The sequence below is a fragment of the Lycium ferocissimum genome, chromosome 5 (genome assembly GCF_029784015.1).
Source record: "Lycium ferocissimum isolate CSIRO_LF1 chromosome 5, AGI_CSIRO_Lferr_CH_V1, whole genome shotgun sequence".
NCBI classification, from domain to species: Eukaryota; Viridiplantae; Streptophyta; class Magnoliopsida; order Solanales; family Solanaceae; genus Lycium; species Lycium ferocissimum.
The window spans coordinates 11,226,237-11,242,618 of record NC_081346.1 but is presented as its reverse complement, the minus strand read 5'-3'; the positions used below and the strand labels follow the sequence as shown (position 1 = coordinate 11,242,618).

Here is a 16,382-nt window from a genome sequence, read left to right as displayed (position 1 = left end):
GGAGAACCAACCGTAGGGCAAACGAAACATCGAACTCATGAAGCAGATCCGAGGTAAATTTTCGTTGATTGACAATAAATCCATGCTCTTCTCGTAAAATTTCCATGCCAAGAAAATAGTGAATTTCTCCCAAGTTCTTAACTTTGAACTCTGTATTGAGAAAACATTTGATATTCTCGAGCTCACTCAAATCATCCCCTGTGAGGAGAATATCGTCCACATAGACTGCTAGGATGGAAATTAGTGACCCATTCCCGCAAAAACAGAGAATAATCGTTTAAGGAAGAGGAATAACCTTTGAAAGCTAATGCTCCTGCAAGCCGAGCATACCACTGCCGTGAAGCTTGCTTTAAACCGTATAAGGACTTTTTTAGAAGACAGACATGGTTAGGACTAGGAGGTGTCAGTCCTGCGGGAAACTTCATAAAAACCTCTTCTTGGAGGTCACCATGCAAAAACGCATTGTTGACATCTAGTTGTGAACACCACGTTTCTTAGCCGCAATGGTAAGTAGGCACCGGATGCGGTCATTTTCACAACAAAAAAGTTTCTCCATAATCTATACCTTCTCTTTGGATATCCCCCCTCACCACTAATCTTGCCTTTAGTCTTTCAATACTCCCATCTGAGAGATGCTTTATCTTGTATACCCATTTGCAAGGTAAAGCTCTTTCCCTTGTGTAACAAAGACAACTTCCTGTGTTTGATTGTTTTCCAAAGCCCAAGACAACTTGGTTTGATTGTTTTCCAAAGCCTTAATTTCGAGTTCTGGCTTCTCTCCAACTCCGGATGTTGGGAAGCTGGTTGTAGCAACTAAAGCCTCCATGATGTTAGAAAGGGAATGAAGTAGGTCTTGATTGTTGAGAGATAAGGCAAGTAGAAAGCATAACTCCTAGGCTTGAGAGTGATCAAAACAAGTTTTCCCTAGATCGTTGAATATCACACTATTGCAAATGTAGTCTTTAGATAACCGTGTTCATGAGATATCTGCTAGACCTTCTTGGTGGATTGGTTATAGGGACGAAGTAGAAGTAGGAATAAGTCGTTGGTGTAGGAGAACTTGGATAAGCAGGGTCAAGCTGAATTAATATAGGCTGATCCGTAGAATTCATTTGGCGAGGGAACTTAGTGGCAAGAGAGGAACGTAGAATCGTAACTTCTCCAATGATCGAGTAGTATGGCGAGGTTCCGAGGGGTGTAACTATGGCCGAAAATGATCGTGAACTGTGGTGTTGATTGTATCCGAAATGGACAATCGAATGATCATCTGGAAGAAAGTTAAGGGAATTAAGGAAAATAGGTGTGTGTGAGTTATCGGATGAGTTGAAAGGAAAGTGTGATTCATGAAATCTCACATCTCGGATACAAACACTTTCTTTGTATCAAGGACGGCGCCTTATATCCTTTCTCGCCGAAAAGGATAGCCTAGTAAAACACAAGGCAGAGGCTCTTTCATCAAACTTGTTCCTTCCTAAAGGAAGCATACACAAACATCCAAAATTCCTCAAATGATCATAAGTAGGCTTTTGTCTAAACAATACTTCATAAGGTGTTTGCCCCTCGAGCACACTAGATGAGGTCGATTAATGATGTGTGTAGCAATCGAGAATGACTTCTCTTGATGGACATAGGCAATTTGGATTGGAGCATAAATCCTCTAGCAATCTCTAAGGTGTCTACGTGCTTAACCCCTCTCAACAATTCCATTGTTTGAGGGTAGCTACTGGAAGACAAGATTGATGCAGAATCATTGTGAGGCTAGAAAGCCGATTCTTCGTGTGTCTCTTCCCAACTCCAAGGCATTATCAGACTCGATCATTTTAACTCTCACATTGAATTGTCTCTCTACCATAGATAGAAAGCTCTTTAAGACAGAAAAAGCATTACTCTTAGTGCTTAGTAAGAATGTCCATTGTTCTCTCTACCGAAATCATCTACTATGGTGAGAAAGAACACAATCCATTATAAGTATTACACTTGTAAGGTCCCAGCTGTCTATATGGATGAGATAAAAATGTGTGTGGACTTTTATGCTACTAGTAGGAAAAGGTTGTCTAGTTTGTTTAGCTATATGTGACACATCACAAATAAAATCGAATTGAAATCACAAGGAAGAAAACTTAAATGTTTCATTCTTGAAAATGGAAGTGTGTCCCAACCTTACATGCCAAAGCTTTACATTAGGAACAAGTTAACATGCATCGGATTAGAGGGTCAAACTCGATTGTGAAATGGAATTTCTTCCTTTTGGAATTGAAAATACATCATTGGAATTGAAAAATACTTCTAGATTTGGCACTATTAGTCCCAATAGACAGTCACTCTCTAATCTCACACCAAAAGCTTGAGGACTCTTCATTGAAAGGTCCCGCAACAAACATCCAATAGATTGCCAGAATAGGACATCATATTGAAAGCAATCGACACAAAATTTGTGGATGACAGAGATTATACTTAAAATGCGCACAAAGAAGCACATGTTTATGACATGACCTGGTAAGAGACACTCTCTACGCGAGTCACACTTACCTTGAAAGAATTAGGCAAATCGATATTCAAAGGCATAGGGAGAGTAATTAAAAATAAGAAAGAATTGGGGTCAAAAATCACATGTTCTCAAGCTCCCTGAATCAACGATCCAAGTATTTTGTTTAAGACTAGTGAACACGTAACTTGAGTATTTAAGAATGGTACCCAAATCGCATTTGCATCGATTCCATCTTTCCCGTCTTGTGTCAATTTACTTTGCTTGTACATTTGCATCATTTCCTAATGCTTGCTAAATTGCTCTTGAAAATTGCCATCATTGACTCCAAAATCTTGTCTCCCATGTTTTCCTCCGCCTGGCGAGTTAGACTTCGCATTTGCTTTAACTGGGGTTGATAGTTCCGGGATTAGTGAACTCAATCTGCGGCAGAATCCATGCGTCCGTAGAGCAATCATCATGCACATGTCCTATTTTTCCACAATATGTGCAAGATACATTTGGATCATATATTTCTTCTTGCCTCTAAATTTGTTCGTGGCAGCGGTCCTTCCGATTTGAGTTATTATATTCGATATGTGTTTGGTCCTATATGTGTTCTTGACTTTTTAAGTTTCGTGCATTTCTTCTCGTCCATTAGCCATGAATGCTGCCAAACTCGGCAAATAATGTGTTGTTTGGTTGTTTTTGTCCAACCGCCATAAATGATCCAATCGGAGGTGAAGCGCATTCGCATATACTTCCCTCTCTGGTTCTCATCCCGCAAAGCAAGGAATATGCAACATCTATACCGGGCAAAGGATTCATCATAAGTATATTTCCTCGCCTCGAGCATACACATCATTTAGTCCCATTAGGAATTGAATTAACCTCCGATCTTCCAGGATTTTGTTAATTTTGCTTTCCCTCACAAAGTTGCATTCGCTACGAACAAATGAAACAATCACATTTATCCCATCTAATTCATCCCATAATCTCTTAAGTTTGGTGAAGTACCCAACAACGCCACTATTACCTTGTACTAGTCCGTCAATTTCCTTGAATGGTAGTTTGCTTTGTCGACTTGCCAAATCTCTCGTACAAAGGATCGTCCCAAAGTTCTTTTGCGCTCTTGGAATTCATATTATTGTCTGTGAATATCCTTAGATAATGCATTTGATATCGACATATAACCATATCATTGACACAACTCCATTGCTTTCAAATTCTTAGGACTTGGATCTGGTGCTTTACAAGCTCCGTTGATAAAGCCAAGTTTCCTCTTTGATAGAGATAGGAGAATAGATCTCCTCCAACACTCGGGTATCCTCTTCCATCAAAAACAAGTCATTACCAGAAACATACCAGAATCTGAATTGTTTAGGTGATAAGGATGTCCATTTTCATATGTGATTCTCTTCCACCGCCCGATTCTCGTTTCATTTGTTTCTGCATTTTGGCTTTCTTAATTTGAAGATGATTTTGATGTTTTGACACATCCGGATCGAGCTTAGAGATGCTTTGATACCATGTTAAAATTGAAGATGAAGACCGTATTTGGGAATTTTCTCTCGTGTAAATTTTTATTATCAATTAGCGTACCTCTCTTTATAATAAAACTATGGTAATTAATGTAACAGAAAGAGAGAAATGGACAAAACTAATTACACTCCGTCCTATTCTAATTTCGTCCATCGTATAACAAATTTTATTCTCTCTCGTGTTGGTCATGACCATATTTAAATGCCCATGATTCTAATCTAAGGGGTGGAAGATTGATCTATCATGTGTGTATGTGTTGTATGGGTGAGATTAATCCTTTAATGGTTGACATTTTATTGTTCCGGTGCAAAGTAAAATGAAGTGTTACTACTTCAAAAACGTCAACACAAATTTTTCTTCAATTCTCTCTCTCGTTTTCTTTGTGTTTCCATGGAGGGTCTGTACTCCAACATAATACTATAGTGATTATTATATGATTAGTCAGCAATGATATATATGGGTTGTTTCGCTTTAATAATAATACCGAATTATTATGTAAGCGTTATGTTATAAACATTTCTGAATTATTATTATATCAGAAACCAAACGCACTGGTCATACAACAATTGTATTAATTATACATATACAAAAATTATGCCAAAATTCTTAAACAAAGCTTAAATTGTCTTATACGTCAAACTAAGTGAATACATGAAGTTTACTAGTACAAACTTCTCGTACGAAATTTTTTATTCTTGTTGGTGTTCTTTTGTGGATGCAGCTTTGCAAAAGGTTACTGTGAAAGTTTGCTTTTCTTCAAGCTTATAGTACTTGTTTATTTGATTTTAATAAATAGTCTTAGAAAGAGTCAGTACCCCCACCACAAAAAAAGGGTTTTTTGATTAGTCAAAGGATGATAGAGCTTTAGACATCTTCATTATTCTCACAGAACAGAAAAACACCAGTCTCTTCCCTTCAAATTAAGACAAATCCCAGTTTCCTAATGCAAATACTGAAAACATGTTACCACTACTATTCATTCTCATCAACCTTACAATCATCCCATCAATTTCTTCCATCGAATTTCTCTTCAACTCATTCACTACCAACACCACACCTGCCCTCAACCTCACCAACGATGCTCGCCTTGAACCACCAGTAATCCGTCTCACAAACGACTCTAATCAGTTCTCCCTTGGCCGTGCTTTTTACCCATCTCAAATACCAATCAAATCAACTTCAAACTCAACTTCAATTTCCTCTACTTTCTCTACACAATTCATCTTTTCTGTACTCCCTGATGACTCATCTAGTCCTGGTTTTGGCCTTGCTTTTGTTCTCTCTGCTTCCACGTCACCACCCAATGCTCTTTCAAGCCAATACTTTGGACTTTTCTCTAATGCCACTGTTCATACTGTGGCCCCACTTCTTGCAGTCGAGTTCGATACGGGTCGTAACCCGGAATTTAATGACCCGGATAGAAACCATGTTGGTATTGATCTTAACAGTATTGAATCTGTTGTTACTCAAACGGCTGGATATTATAATGATAATGATACTTTTGTGCCTTTAAATATGCGAACTGGAGAAAATATTCATGCTTGGGTTGATTTCAATGGACCTGAATTTGAGATTAATGTTACTATAGCTCCAGCTGGTATGTCTCGGCCTGTTAGGACTTTGTTGAGTTATAGAAACCCAATAATTGCTAATTACACGTCTGATCAGATGTATATGGGTTTCTCAGCTTCCAAGACTCAATGGGTTGAGGCACAAAGACTTTTAGCTTGGAGTTTCAGTGATTCTGGAGTTGCAAGAGATATTAATACTACGAATTTGCCCGTTTTTGAGCTGGAAAATTCCCGGTCTTCGTTATCTACAGGTGCTATTGTTGGTATTGTTCTTGGTTCTTTGGTGGCTGTGTTGGGTTGTTTATGTGTAATTTATTGGTTTTGGTGGAAGAGGAGAAGTGAGAAGGAAGAAGATGTGATTGAAGATTGGGAACTTGAGTACTGGCCTCATAGATTTTCATATGAAGAGCTTAGCCAAGCTACTAAAGGTTTCTGTAAAGAAGAGCTACTTGGGGCTGGTGGATTTGGTAAAGTTTACAAGGGAATACTATCTAATAACACAGAAGTGGCAGTGAAATGTGTGAACCATGATTCAAGACAAGGAATTAGGGAATTCATGGCTGAGATATCGACTATCGGAAGGCTTCAACACAAGAATTTAGTACAAATGAAGGGGTGGTGTAGGAAGGGGAATGAACTTATGATTGTCTATGATTGCATGCCTAATGGGAGTTTGAATAAATGGATATTCGATAAGCCGGAGAAGGTTATGAATTGGGTAGACCGGAGGAGGGTCTTAGCTGATGTTGCTGAGGGGTTGAACTATTTACATAATGGTTGGGAACAAGTGGTTGTACATAGGGATATTAAATCTAGCAATGTTTTGTTAGATAGTGAAATGAGAGGGAGATTGGGTGATTTTGGGCTAGCAAAGTTGTATACTCATGGTGGTGCCCCTAATACTACTAGGGTAGTAGGTACATTAGGGTACTTGGCACCTGAAGTGGTGACAAGGGCTAACCCAACTGCCGCTAGTGATGTTTATAGTTTTGGGGTGGTGGTGTTGGAGGTGGCATGTGGGCGAAGGCCGATTGATACGGGGTTTGTGGAGGAGGAAGAGGAAGTGTTGATTGATTGGGTTAGACAAAAGTACAGGGAAGGGAAATTATGTGAGGCAGCAGATGAAAGGATTAAGGGGCAGTATTCGGAGGAAGAAATGGAAGCTATGTTGAAACTGGGACTGACTTGTTGTCACCCGGATCCTCTCCGACGACCTACTATGGGGGAAGTTGTTGCCGTATTGCTTGGTGAGAATGTGGACGCGACGCCCAATGAATTGCTAGCTGAATTAACACCTAGTGGAGGCAACATGAGAGATAGAAGCGACTGGTCAAGTGAGGAATCAGAACCGCTATCGGCTGTATAGATATTGTAATTTTATTTCATTCATTGTTGTATCTTTGTTCATTTCTTGAAAGTTTTGGTTAAAGGTTGGTTCTTTTGTATTGTTCTTACAAGCTATTGAACTCTAGACTTGTATTAGTTGCATATAGTTACGGATATGCAATTCAAAATCGTCACTAAAAGGGAGATTACAATCATTAACTCAAGATCATGTGACTGCCATGTTTTTGTCCTACCTAAAAGGGTGAACATCCATGGCAATTAGCAAACATTATACACGGTAAGATACAACTCGGGTGGAATAACAGGATAAGTCCATGACTTGGATTTCATAATGATAATGATATTTGTCAAACTTCGTGGGTCAACTAGGACTATAATGAAATAGCAAGGTATCTAATGTCAATTTGAGCATCAATATTGGGAAAAAACTTGAGTATATGTATAATGTCGGCCTCTGCTACTAAATCACAGTCTCGTTTCAGAGCCTTTGAATTCATGCGAATCCAGTATAGTCCAAATCTTGGAAGAGGATTGGTGGATTTTGGATTGATACTCAACCTTGAGGTAGATTTAAATAGTCCTTATAAAGTATGGATTCAACAGCGTTGGTTATATAAGTTTGTCAAAAGTTAAAGTTTGTCAAAAGTTAACATTTTTAGTCACTGAAAATATTTATCAATTTATGTTCGTTAGATTTGACGAAAATAGTGGAATTTTTCTAATAAAAAACATCAAGAAAGACTCATCAAATCACTAAAAATATCGAACACAAAAAGTTCACTGGACACCAAAAAGATTTTTTTTTTTAAAATAGAATAAGTTACACCTCAAAATGATGAACCAGACGCTAGTTTTTTTTAATTATTATTATTATTATTTTTTTTTTACAGAAACTACAAAAATTACACCTATATGTAAGTTCCCTTTAATTTCCTCTTCTTTTTATTTTTCATTTCTGTCAAATCTAATAAACAAAGTTCGGTAAATATTTGACGGAGACTAAAAGTGTCAAATTTTGGAAAACTTAAACTACCACAATTAATCAGTTCATACTTTAGGGACTATTCTTAACCTACCTTCACAGATAAGGGGACCATTTTGTCATGTTCTCTAGTATTATATGCAAGAAAAATGTCATGGAGCCTATTATTTTGGGATGATTTCAATTTAAAATTAAAACGCCATATCCAGCAATTGATTCTTTTCCATAAGAATAAAAAACCATTAATAAACTTCTTTTTCTATTTAGTTTATCAATTACCTAATGAGGAAATCTGAGCGCGCCTCATTGGTTTTGCTAGTTAATGTCTTAATGACACGGTCTGTTATAAGCGAATGAAGACCCGCTCTACCACATCGCTAGTTGAACTCACAAATTAACCATTTAAAATGCTTTTACACCACTCTTTCGTTCACGACCTTACTTGAACAGGATCTGTTCTATAGGCTCGTACCACTGTATCCTTGAGTTCTAAGGAGACAAGAAATCAAGCCTGGTTGATGAAGAATGGCCATGAGACTAGAGCGTGATTAACTAGCTTGGGTGGCCCTTGGGCCTCTCTGTGCAGTAGAGGAGGATCGTTCCCAGGCCGCTAGCTGGTCTTGGGGTGGTCTCTTGGCTCTCTGACAGGACTCAAATCGTTTTTTAATAAATCATGTTAGTACTGCTATTTTATCATATATGGTCACCAAACTCAAAATTTTATGTCAGAACATTCCATAACAGGGAACTGAACCCTGTGTATAAGGGCCAGATTTTCATTTAGTTCATTTGTAGACAAGTGCTCGACCAATGTTCTCAATGAGTACTAGAGGGTGAAATTTAAGGAGTGAAAGCTGAAAAATGGTTTATGATCTTGTCCTCCACTTTGAAAAGCGTTAGAAAGTAGCTGCAAGTTGTAGCTACCGATTCTTTCATTGTTTCAGGTCCACAAACGAAGACTCCAATATTGGATCCCTTGGATTCATTAGAAAACTGGGAAAACATATCTGTTCAATTTTCAACATGTTAGAAAGCCAATAGTTTGGAAGTCAAAAGCTAAAACAAGGACAACTATGTATTTGGAACATACCTTTAAAGTTTGGTCTTGCTCCATAATGAATTTCGTGTTGATCAAAACCTCTGTTTGCTTCTGTTGGTTTCATTGCCTTCCTTTCTTTTTCAGAAAATGGTGGAATTTCTTCTCTTAGCCTCTTCCATCTCCATATGGTAGCCACTAAGGTGCTGGATATTAACGCTAATGCAAACGAGCATACCAGAAGAATGTCCACTATTGATTAACTAGCTTCATTGGCCCTTGGGCCTCTCTGTGCAGTAGAGGAGGATCGTTCCCAGGCCGCTAGCTGGTCTTGGGGTGGTCTCTTGGCTCTCTGACAGGACTCAAATCGTTTTTTAATAAATCATGTTAGTACTGCTATTTTATCATATATGGTCACCAAACTCAAAATTTTATGTCAGAACATTCCATAACAGGGAACTGAACCCTGTGTATAAGGGCCAGATTTTCATTTTAGTTCATTTGTAGACAAGTGCTCGACCAATGTTCTCAATGAGTACTAGAGGGTGAAATTTAAGGAGTGAAAGCTGAAAAATGGTTTATGATCTTGTCCTCCACTTTGAAAAGCGTTAGAAAGTAGCTGGCAAGTTGTAGCTACCGATTCTTTCATTGTTTCAGGTCCACAAACGAAGACTCCAATATTGGATCCCTTGGATTCATTAGAAAACTGGGAAAACATATCTGTTCAATTTTCAACATGTTAGAAAGCCAATAGTTTGGAAGTCAAAAGCTAAAACAAGGACAACTATGTATTTGGAACATACCTTTAAAGTTTGGTCTTGCTCCATAATGAATTTCGTGTTGATCAAAACCTCTGTTTGCTTCTGTTGGTTTCATTGCCTTCCTTTCTTTTTCAGAAAATGGTGGAATTTCTTCTCTTAGCCTCTTCCATCTCCATATGGTAGCCACTAAGGTGCTGGATATTAACGCTAATGCAAACGAGCATACCAGAAGAATGTCCACTATTGAAGTAGCAGTTTTTTGTTCAGATGACTTTTTATCAGGCTTGATAACAACATGGTTGAAGATGATAAGAAATGCGATAAAAACAACAGACGCCAACAAAAGGAGGACGGACATCCATTGTAAGTTCTCAAGTCCATATACTGCATAACCAGGACGCTTGTTGGCAAAATGAATGTTCTGTATATTAGAAACCTCGTTTAGCACTTCGCGCAGGGATCTATTGGATTGGTGCTCACGCGTCACAAACACTTTCAGTTGTAGATAACATTGTTCTGCATCGAAAACATGCGGTAGAACTGGATCTAACAAGCAGATGCCTTGCGAATCTTTTATAGTGTAGACAAGCTGTATTTTTAAAGGTAATACATTTTTGTTACTTCTTGTAGAGGCAATTTCTTGAAGAATGCTCAAAAATGGTGTTACCCCAATTCCACCCGCAACTAGAAGTAGACTGTCATATCTGCAGAACATTAACAATTAGCTATATATGGGAAAAGATGAAAATTGATGTGCAATAAATATGAAAGAACATCATTTCCTTACCTCAGAAAGTCCATTGACGAGGGTCCATAAGGGCCTTCTGTTGCTACTTGAATGAGCCTCATTTCACCAGCTTCTGAATCAGGCTTTGAATGTAGCATATTACAGAGAGTGCTTGTCCACCATCCCTCAGCTTTGATCAAAATAGAGATAGTGTGTTTATCAACTTTGGAGCTAGAAGTTATACTAAAAGGATGCCATTGAAAATTTGAAATCCTTGGAATCTTGATAAAAATCACGCTTGTTGGTGTATACTTCAAACCTGAAATAGCATGTTAAGTATGTGATTATTAAGGCCCAATTAAGAATTAAAAAAGCATATCAGTAGTTATTTTAAATTGGAGAGAGATTACTGATTTTGTACTTGGATCTTTCGGCAGAGTCAACTCTATGGCTTTGGAAGGAAAGATTCGAGCAGAAAAAATATACGTTTCTGGCCTTGACTGAATCATTCGGAGAATCTTGTCAAGGCAAAACAAGAAAACGCCAGGGAAAACCATGTAGAAGTGGCGATCTCCAGCATGAAACAGGAAGAATAGTAAGAAAACTATATACAAGTGATGTGTGTAATAGAAGATCTCGAATCGTTTCCTTCTGAGCTGCGGAAGTGATGTGATCCAGATGACCAATCCTGTAATAAGAGTGATCTCCCCCGCAAGGTAAATACGCCCTGTGTTTTGCCATTTCCACATCTATTTTTTTCTCCACAAATAAGAGACGGACTTAGATAGTAGCAAAGCTTAGACACTTCTGTTTAAACTAAATTGCAAAAGGAAGTACTCGTTCCATCCCAACTTAGTTGTCATGTTTCTCCTTATCGAGAGTCATAGCCATTAGACACTTCTGTTTAAACTAAATTGCAAAAGGAAGTACTCGTTCCATCCCAAATTAGTTATTTTTCTCCTTCTCAAGAGTCATACTATGTGAATTTTGACCAACATGTTAAAATGTATTTTTTAACATTTTATTTTTATTTTTTTCCTTGTGCCGAGGGTCTTCCGGAAACAGCCTCTCTACCTTACAAGGTAGAGGTAGGTCTGCCTACACACCCTTCCCAAGACCCCACTTTGTGGGATCTCACTGGGTATGTTGTTGTTGTTAAAAAGTTGCAAATTTTCTCATCGAGTTTTTTCATTGAATTGACATGAGAAAATTTGCAACTTGTGCATTACTTTCATATAGTGTTTGAATATCTAAATTTTATTTGCAAAATATATTTGAATTGAACTAATCAAATTTAGCTTTGAAGATTAGTCAAATTGACTCGCGCAAGCGAAACATGACAACTAATTTGGGACTGAGGGAGTAATGGTTAAACGATTACTTTAAGGTTACCTCATTGCCAATGTGATGTTTTATACCCCAGATTAGATAAGTACCTCCACCATGTAATGAGGCAAATAATATCATTGCTGTCCCAAGCCAAACGTGATATCTCACGGAAGCTTCAAATTGGATGCCAAGTAGTCGAAATATCGACATTCCCCTCAATATGGGAAGAAGAAGAAGTGCTAAGCAGGCTTCTGCTAATAAACCACACCTGGTTGCCACTCTAAATAATTTGTATTGCGATCTGGAAATGGACAATTTGGAAAATATTACCAGATATACTTTTGTTGCAAATGATGCTATATACTACATCTCTTCCAATTTATTTATTTTACTTTCCTTTTTAGTATTAAAAAAGAATGTCAATTTCTATATATAGTAACTTTTACATTCAACATCCTACATGACACAATTAAGACCACAGGATTCAAAGGACATTTGGTACATTACATACATCTTTAGTTTAGGACCACAAAATTCAAAAGTCTTCTTTATTTTTCTTAAACTTCATTTCAAGTCAAGCTAACACAAACAAATTGAAACCGAGGGAGTATCATATCTTGCACGGAACATAGGAATATACTTACACTGACAGAGTGAATGATTTCATTGGTACCATCTTCTTGAAGTCACTGGAGATACGAACAAAGAATGTCCATGCTAGAAAGATGATGAATAGAGATACGGCAAGGATTTCGAAACCAGACAGAATGCCTATGTACTTATTCACAACTAGTGGATTGGCTAGAACAGATAGTGGAGATTGTCCTTTCCTGCCAACCAAATTCAGTTAATATTTGCATGAAACTGCCAATGTTAAACAATATTATGCTTACATATAAGCAGCATATGTACCTGCTGGTTGGTTCCTTCTGTTTCAGTTCCAAGTAAACAAAACCAACTATAGCTATAGCAATAACAGGGAAGGTGTAGACAGCAAAATTAAGACCTGCGAGACCTCAAAATGAAAAACATTGAACTCTTTTGGTGGGTATTAAGATTGAACAGGTCATTAAATTAACACTTCTAGTACATGTAAATGGTAAATTTGAAGTTAAACAGATACATTTAAAATAATTTGAGTTTGGAAATCAGAACTTCACCAGCTTGAGTTAAGAGTGAGGTTGATGCTTTGTTTTCTGCAATCTTCCAACTTTTAGTCCATAGTTGCGTGGGCTTGAGAAGCCAAAGAGATACCCATCCAGCAAATATCAAGACAATTAGCAATTTAAGGAGGAGAGAGAGAATTTTAGTCATGTTTTAAGAAGAGCTGACTCTATTCGTAGAATGTAACGAGTTTCTATATATATAGTGTTGTAATTACTTTTAACGCCCTTCTAATGTGATTGAATTGCAAAAACATCCCTTGTATTCAAGATCATACACCTAAGCAGTGGCGGAGTCAGGATTTTCGCCTACGGAGTTCAAATATATAAAGAAGTAAATACACGAAGAAGCCAAGGGGGTTCAACATCTACTATATATGCATAAAAAAATAATTTTAACCTTGTAGATACAGTGTAATTTTTTAGCCGATGACCCCCTGGAGATTACTTAGCTCCGCCACTGCACCTAAGTCCTAACCCACTTATACTTGAGAAATCCTGCACATTTAGTAGTTTGAATAATAGTTCTACTTTTCAAAAGTGTTTAGTTCTATATAAACATGAGGTATAGTGACTCATAATTTCTAAAGGTTTATAAAATAGAATAACTAAAGAACATATGTACTGAACTGTGTTTAAAATAGAATAGTTTTGGATCCCATGTTAAGTTTCTATTTTCCAACTGTGCAGTTTTTTTATTTTTTCTTTAGATGCAATGACTTTTTGTTTTGATTATGTATTTCTTATTTTCTAGTTAAATCTATACAAAATTTGGCTAAAACTCTATTAGTTTTGATTAAATAAAAAAATTCAAGAGAAATAATAGAGTTTCAACAAAAAAAATTCAAATTTGTCCCCAGAAAGATGGTTAAAAAAGTGACAAATTTAAAGAGTACAAAATATCTTCTATTTTTCAAAAATGCCACATGGACAAAAAAATCAACGTGGCAGTGCGTGGCTCTCACCTCCATCAAGTGAGATTGGTCAGGGGAATCGAGGCTCTCGAATATCCAAGTATAGGGGGATAATTAGGACTATCAAAACGCACGCTGAATCAATCGTGGCCATGTTTAGGGAGGTAAGAGAGGCTAAACATTTTTTAAAACTTTCCTGCATTTTGGACATGTTAATATTTATATTTTTTAGATTATTATTTTTTGAAATCATTTTTTTTTTTAATTTCATTTAGTTAGAAAAATGGTCCTTGTTGTAGGGGTTTAAGTGTTTGATTTTGGAAAATACGGATAGCAATGTTACATTTATGTAGGATCTCCATGATATTAAGGGTATAACCGTATAAGTGTATTAATTTAAAATATCGAGAGCTTAGCTGCAATTCAGTCACAGTATAATAGCGGTGTTTAAAATAATTAATTGCAAATAGTACTGCTACATACTTGAAACTTGAAAGGATTATCAGTTGGTACTCCTCTATTTTCACAAGTTATCGGTTGCCCTCAGATTGTGCACTCTGCATCATCCATCAATTTTGGAATCAATTCTTCTATAATCACAAGTTAGACCTGTTTTTAGTGAGACTAATGGTGACGGATAATGATGCCATCAACTTATGACATTTGTGATGGCTTTCACTTCAGCATGGGAATCTATCTTATTTTCTTGCTGAATGGATGTTGTTATCAGCACATCCATTCATTACAGCAGAACCAATATGCAGCAGTGGATACATGGTCCACACCCACTATTGCTACAGCTTACGTTGTCTGATTTGTCCGGAAGGAGATCCAACAAGATACTCTTCTAATCTAGCTGGTTGACTATAATTTCTTCAATGAGGGAAACTAGATCCATAATAGACAGGGGGCAACTGGTAGAGCTCTTGCTAACAAGACAGCACTGTGAATTACTAATTTTCGCTTCTAGTTGCGCCAGCATAAAGATTTTTGGTAATGTCAGTTGCTAAACAATATACTACAAGTGATGCTCCCAGAGGCGGATGTCGAGTACTACACTGGGTTCATCTTATTCAAGTACTTTCGACAAGGAACATAAATTTATGTATAAAAATCGATGAAAATTACAACAAATAGTAGATAAGACCTCATAACTTTAAAAAGACAATGAGTCCAATACTAAAAATCTTAAAAACTGAACCCGTAAAGTTTAAATCTTTGATCTACTTCTGAGTGCTCCCCGGTGACAAATAGATGGCCCTACAATGTGGTTGGTTAGAGTTACCCATAATCTACATACTTTGCGGTCAGATGATTGAAAAAGAATCAGTGAGTCTGACATTTGCACCAAAATATGTCTCTCTCCGTATTTAAAAGTGCTTCAACGGAACACTTTAGTGGAATAATAGCATTTGGAAATAGATGATCAATAGCAATAAAGTATACGCCAGGTGGTTGCTGAAGACAGCATTTGGAGATGTAGTAACACTGGTGATTACTTTTGTTGTATAGTTTAAGCACTTTCATGGGTCGCACAGGAAGAAATACACTAATCCGTTTTTAATTTGGTGGTTAAATACTATTGCAGTGACGATACTGTAGGAGAGGTCCAATGAAAAAATAGCTTGAAGCAAGGATGGCAGAAAACTTAGCACCTCTTATTCTTATAACCTTTTCAATATGTATACGAGAAAAGATAACCTGAGAGGCTGTGGTTTACCCCAGAGGCGGACCTACATGGAAGACGCACTCTCACCCTTCGGAAAAAATTATGTATACATATGTGTATATACCTTAAGAAATTGGTATATATTTAATTGTGACTTAACAAACGAAAGTGTCTTTTGGGTCGCATTAGTTTGAATCCGCTTTACATGTCACTCCTAGATCGAACTCGAATGTCACTTTTAATTATTTTTTTGAGCCTATTTTAGGAAAACATTAAGCATTAAATGAGCCTCGCCCCGAACTTGTCGTCACCACATGTTGAAATTTCTCACCATTAAACTATCTCTTTCATTTGCTTCACTGTGTTAAATTTTATTTATTACACATATTTAACCTATATACTTGTATTTTCGTCACTGTCACGCTATTAGTGACCGGTCTACGTATTTAAAAGTGCTTCAACGGAAGACTTTATATTAGGGGAACAATAGCATTTGGAAATAGATGATCAATAGCATTAAAGTATACGCCAGGTGGTTGCTGAAGACAGCATTTGGAGATGTAGTAACACTGGTGATTACTTTTGTTGTATAGTTTAAGCACTTTCATGATTCGCACAGGAAGAAATACACTAATCCGTTTTTAATTTGGTGGTTAAATACTATTGCGGTGACGATATTGTAGGGGAGGTCCAATGAAAAAAATAGCTTGAAGCAAGGATGATAGAAAACTTAGCACCTCTTATTCTTATTATCTTTTCAATATGTATGCAAGAGAGGCCGTGGTTTATCCTGCGATGGATGTCAGCGATTCGAGTTTGCTTGTCTTCAATTCGTAAACTTACCCGATACAAAGCTTTATGATAGAACCCAATTTTT

General features: G+C 37.1%; 2 protein-coding genes, 1 long non-coding RNA gene and 1 other non-coding gene across 4 annotated transcripts; 2 read left to right on the top strand and 2 right to left on the bottom strand.

Annotated features, from left to right (window-relative positions):
* The first annotated feature begins 4,816 nt into the window (after positions 1 to 4,816).
* On the top strand, positions 4,817 to 7,018 carry LOC132055982 (L-type lectin-domain containing receptor kinase S.1). The gene has a single exon (XM_059448019.1). It carries the CDS (start codon positions 4,967 to 4,969, stop codon positions 6,941 to 6,943), a length of 1,977 nt encoding a protein of 658 aa, XP_059304002.1. The 5' UTR covers positions 4,817 to 4,966; the 3' UTR covers positions 6,944 to 7,018.
* Positions 7,019 to 8,338: 1,320 nt separating this feature from the next.
* On the top strand, positions 8,339 to 8,557 carry LOC132058688 (small nucleolar RNA U3). The gene has a single exon (XR_009415404.1). It is a non-coding gene; the product is annotated as a small nucleolar RNA U3 (small nucleolar RNA).
* Positions 8,558 to 8,662: 105 nt separating this feature from the next.
* On the bottom strand, positions 8,663 to 9,195 carry LOC132058191 (uncharacterized). Its single transcript, XR_009415205.1, has 2 exons — positions 8,997 to 9,195; positions 8,663 to 8,913 (listed from the first exon to the last, which is right to left on the bottom strand). It is a non-coding gene; the product is annotated as an uncharacterized LOC132058191 (long non-coding RNA).
* A 176-nt stretch (positions 9,196 to 9,371) lies between these two features.
* LOC132055981 (ferric reduction oxidase 8, mitochondrial) lies at positions 9,372 to 13,098 on the bottom strand. Its single transcript, XM_059448018.1, has 8 exons — positions 12,920 to 13,098; positions 12,672 to 12,765; positions 12,404 to 12,589; positions 11,823 to 12,060; positions 10,852 to 11,179; positions 10,491 to 10,749; positions 9,746 to 10,407; positions 9,372 to 9,662 (listed from the first exon to the last, which is right to left on the bottom strand). Exons 1-8 carry the CDS (start codon positions 13,071 to 13,073, stop codon positions 9,481 to 9,483), a joined length of 2,103 nt encoding a protein of 700 aa, XP_059304001.1. The 5' UTR covers positions 13,074 to 13,098; the 3' UTR covers positions 9,372 to 9,480.
* Positions 13,099 to 16,382: the final 3,284 nt, after the last annotated feature.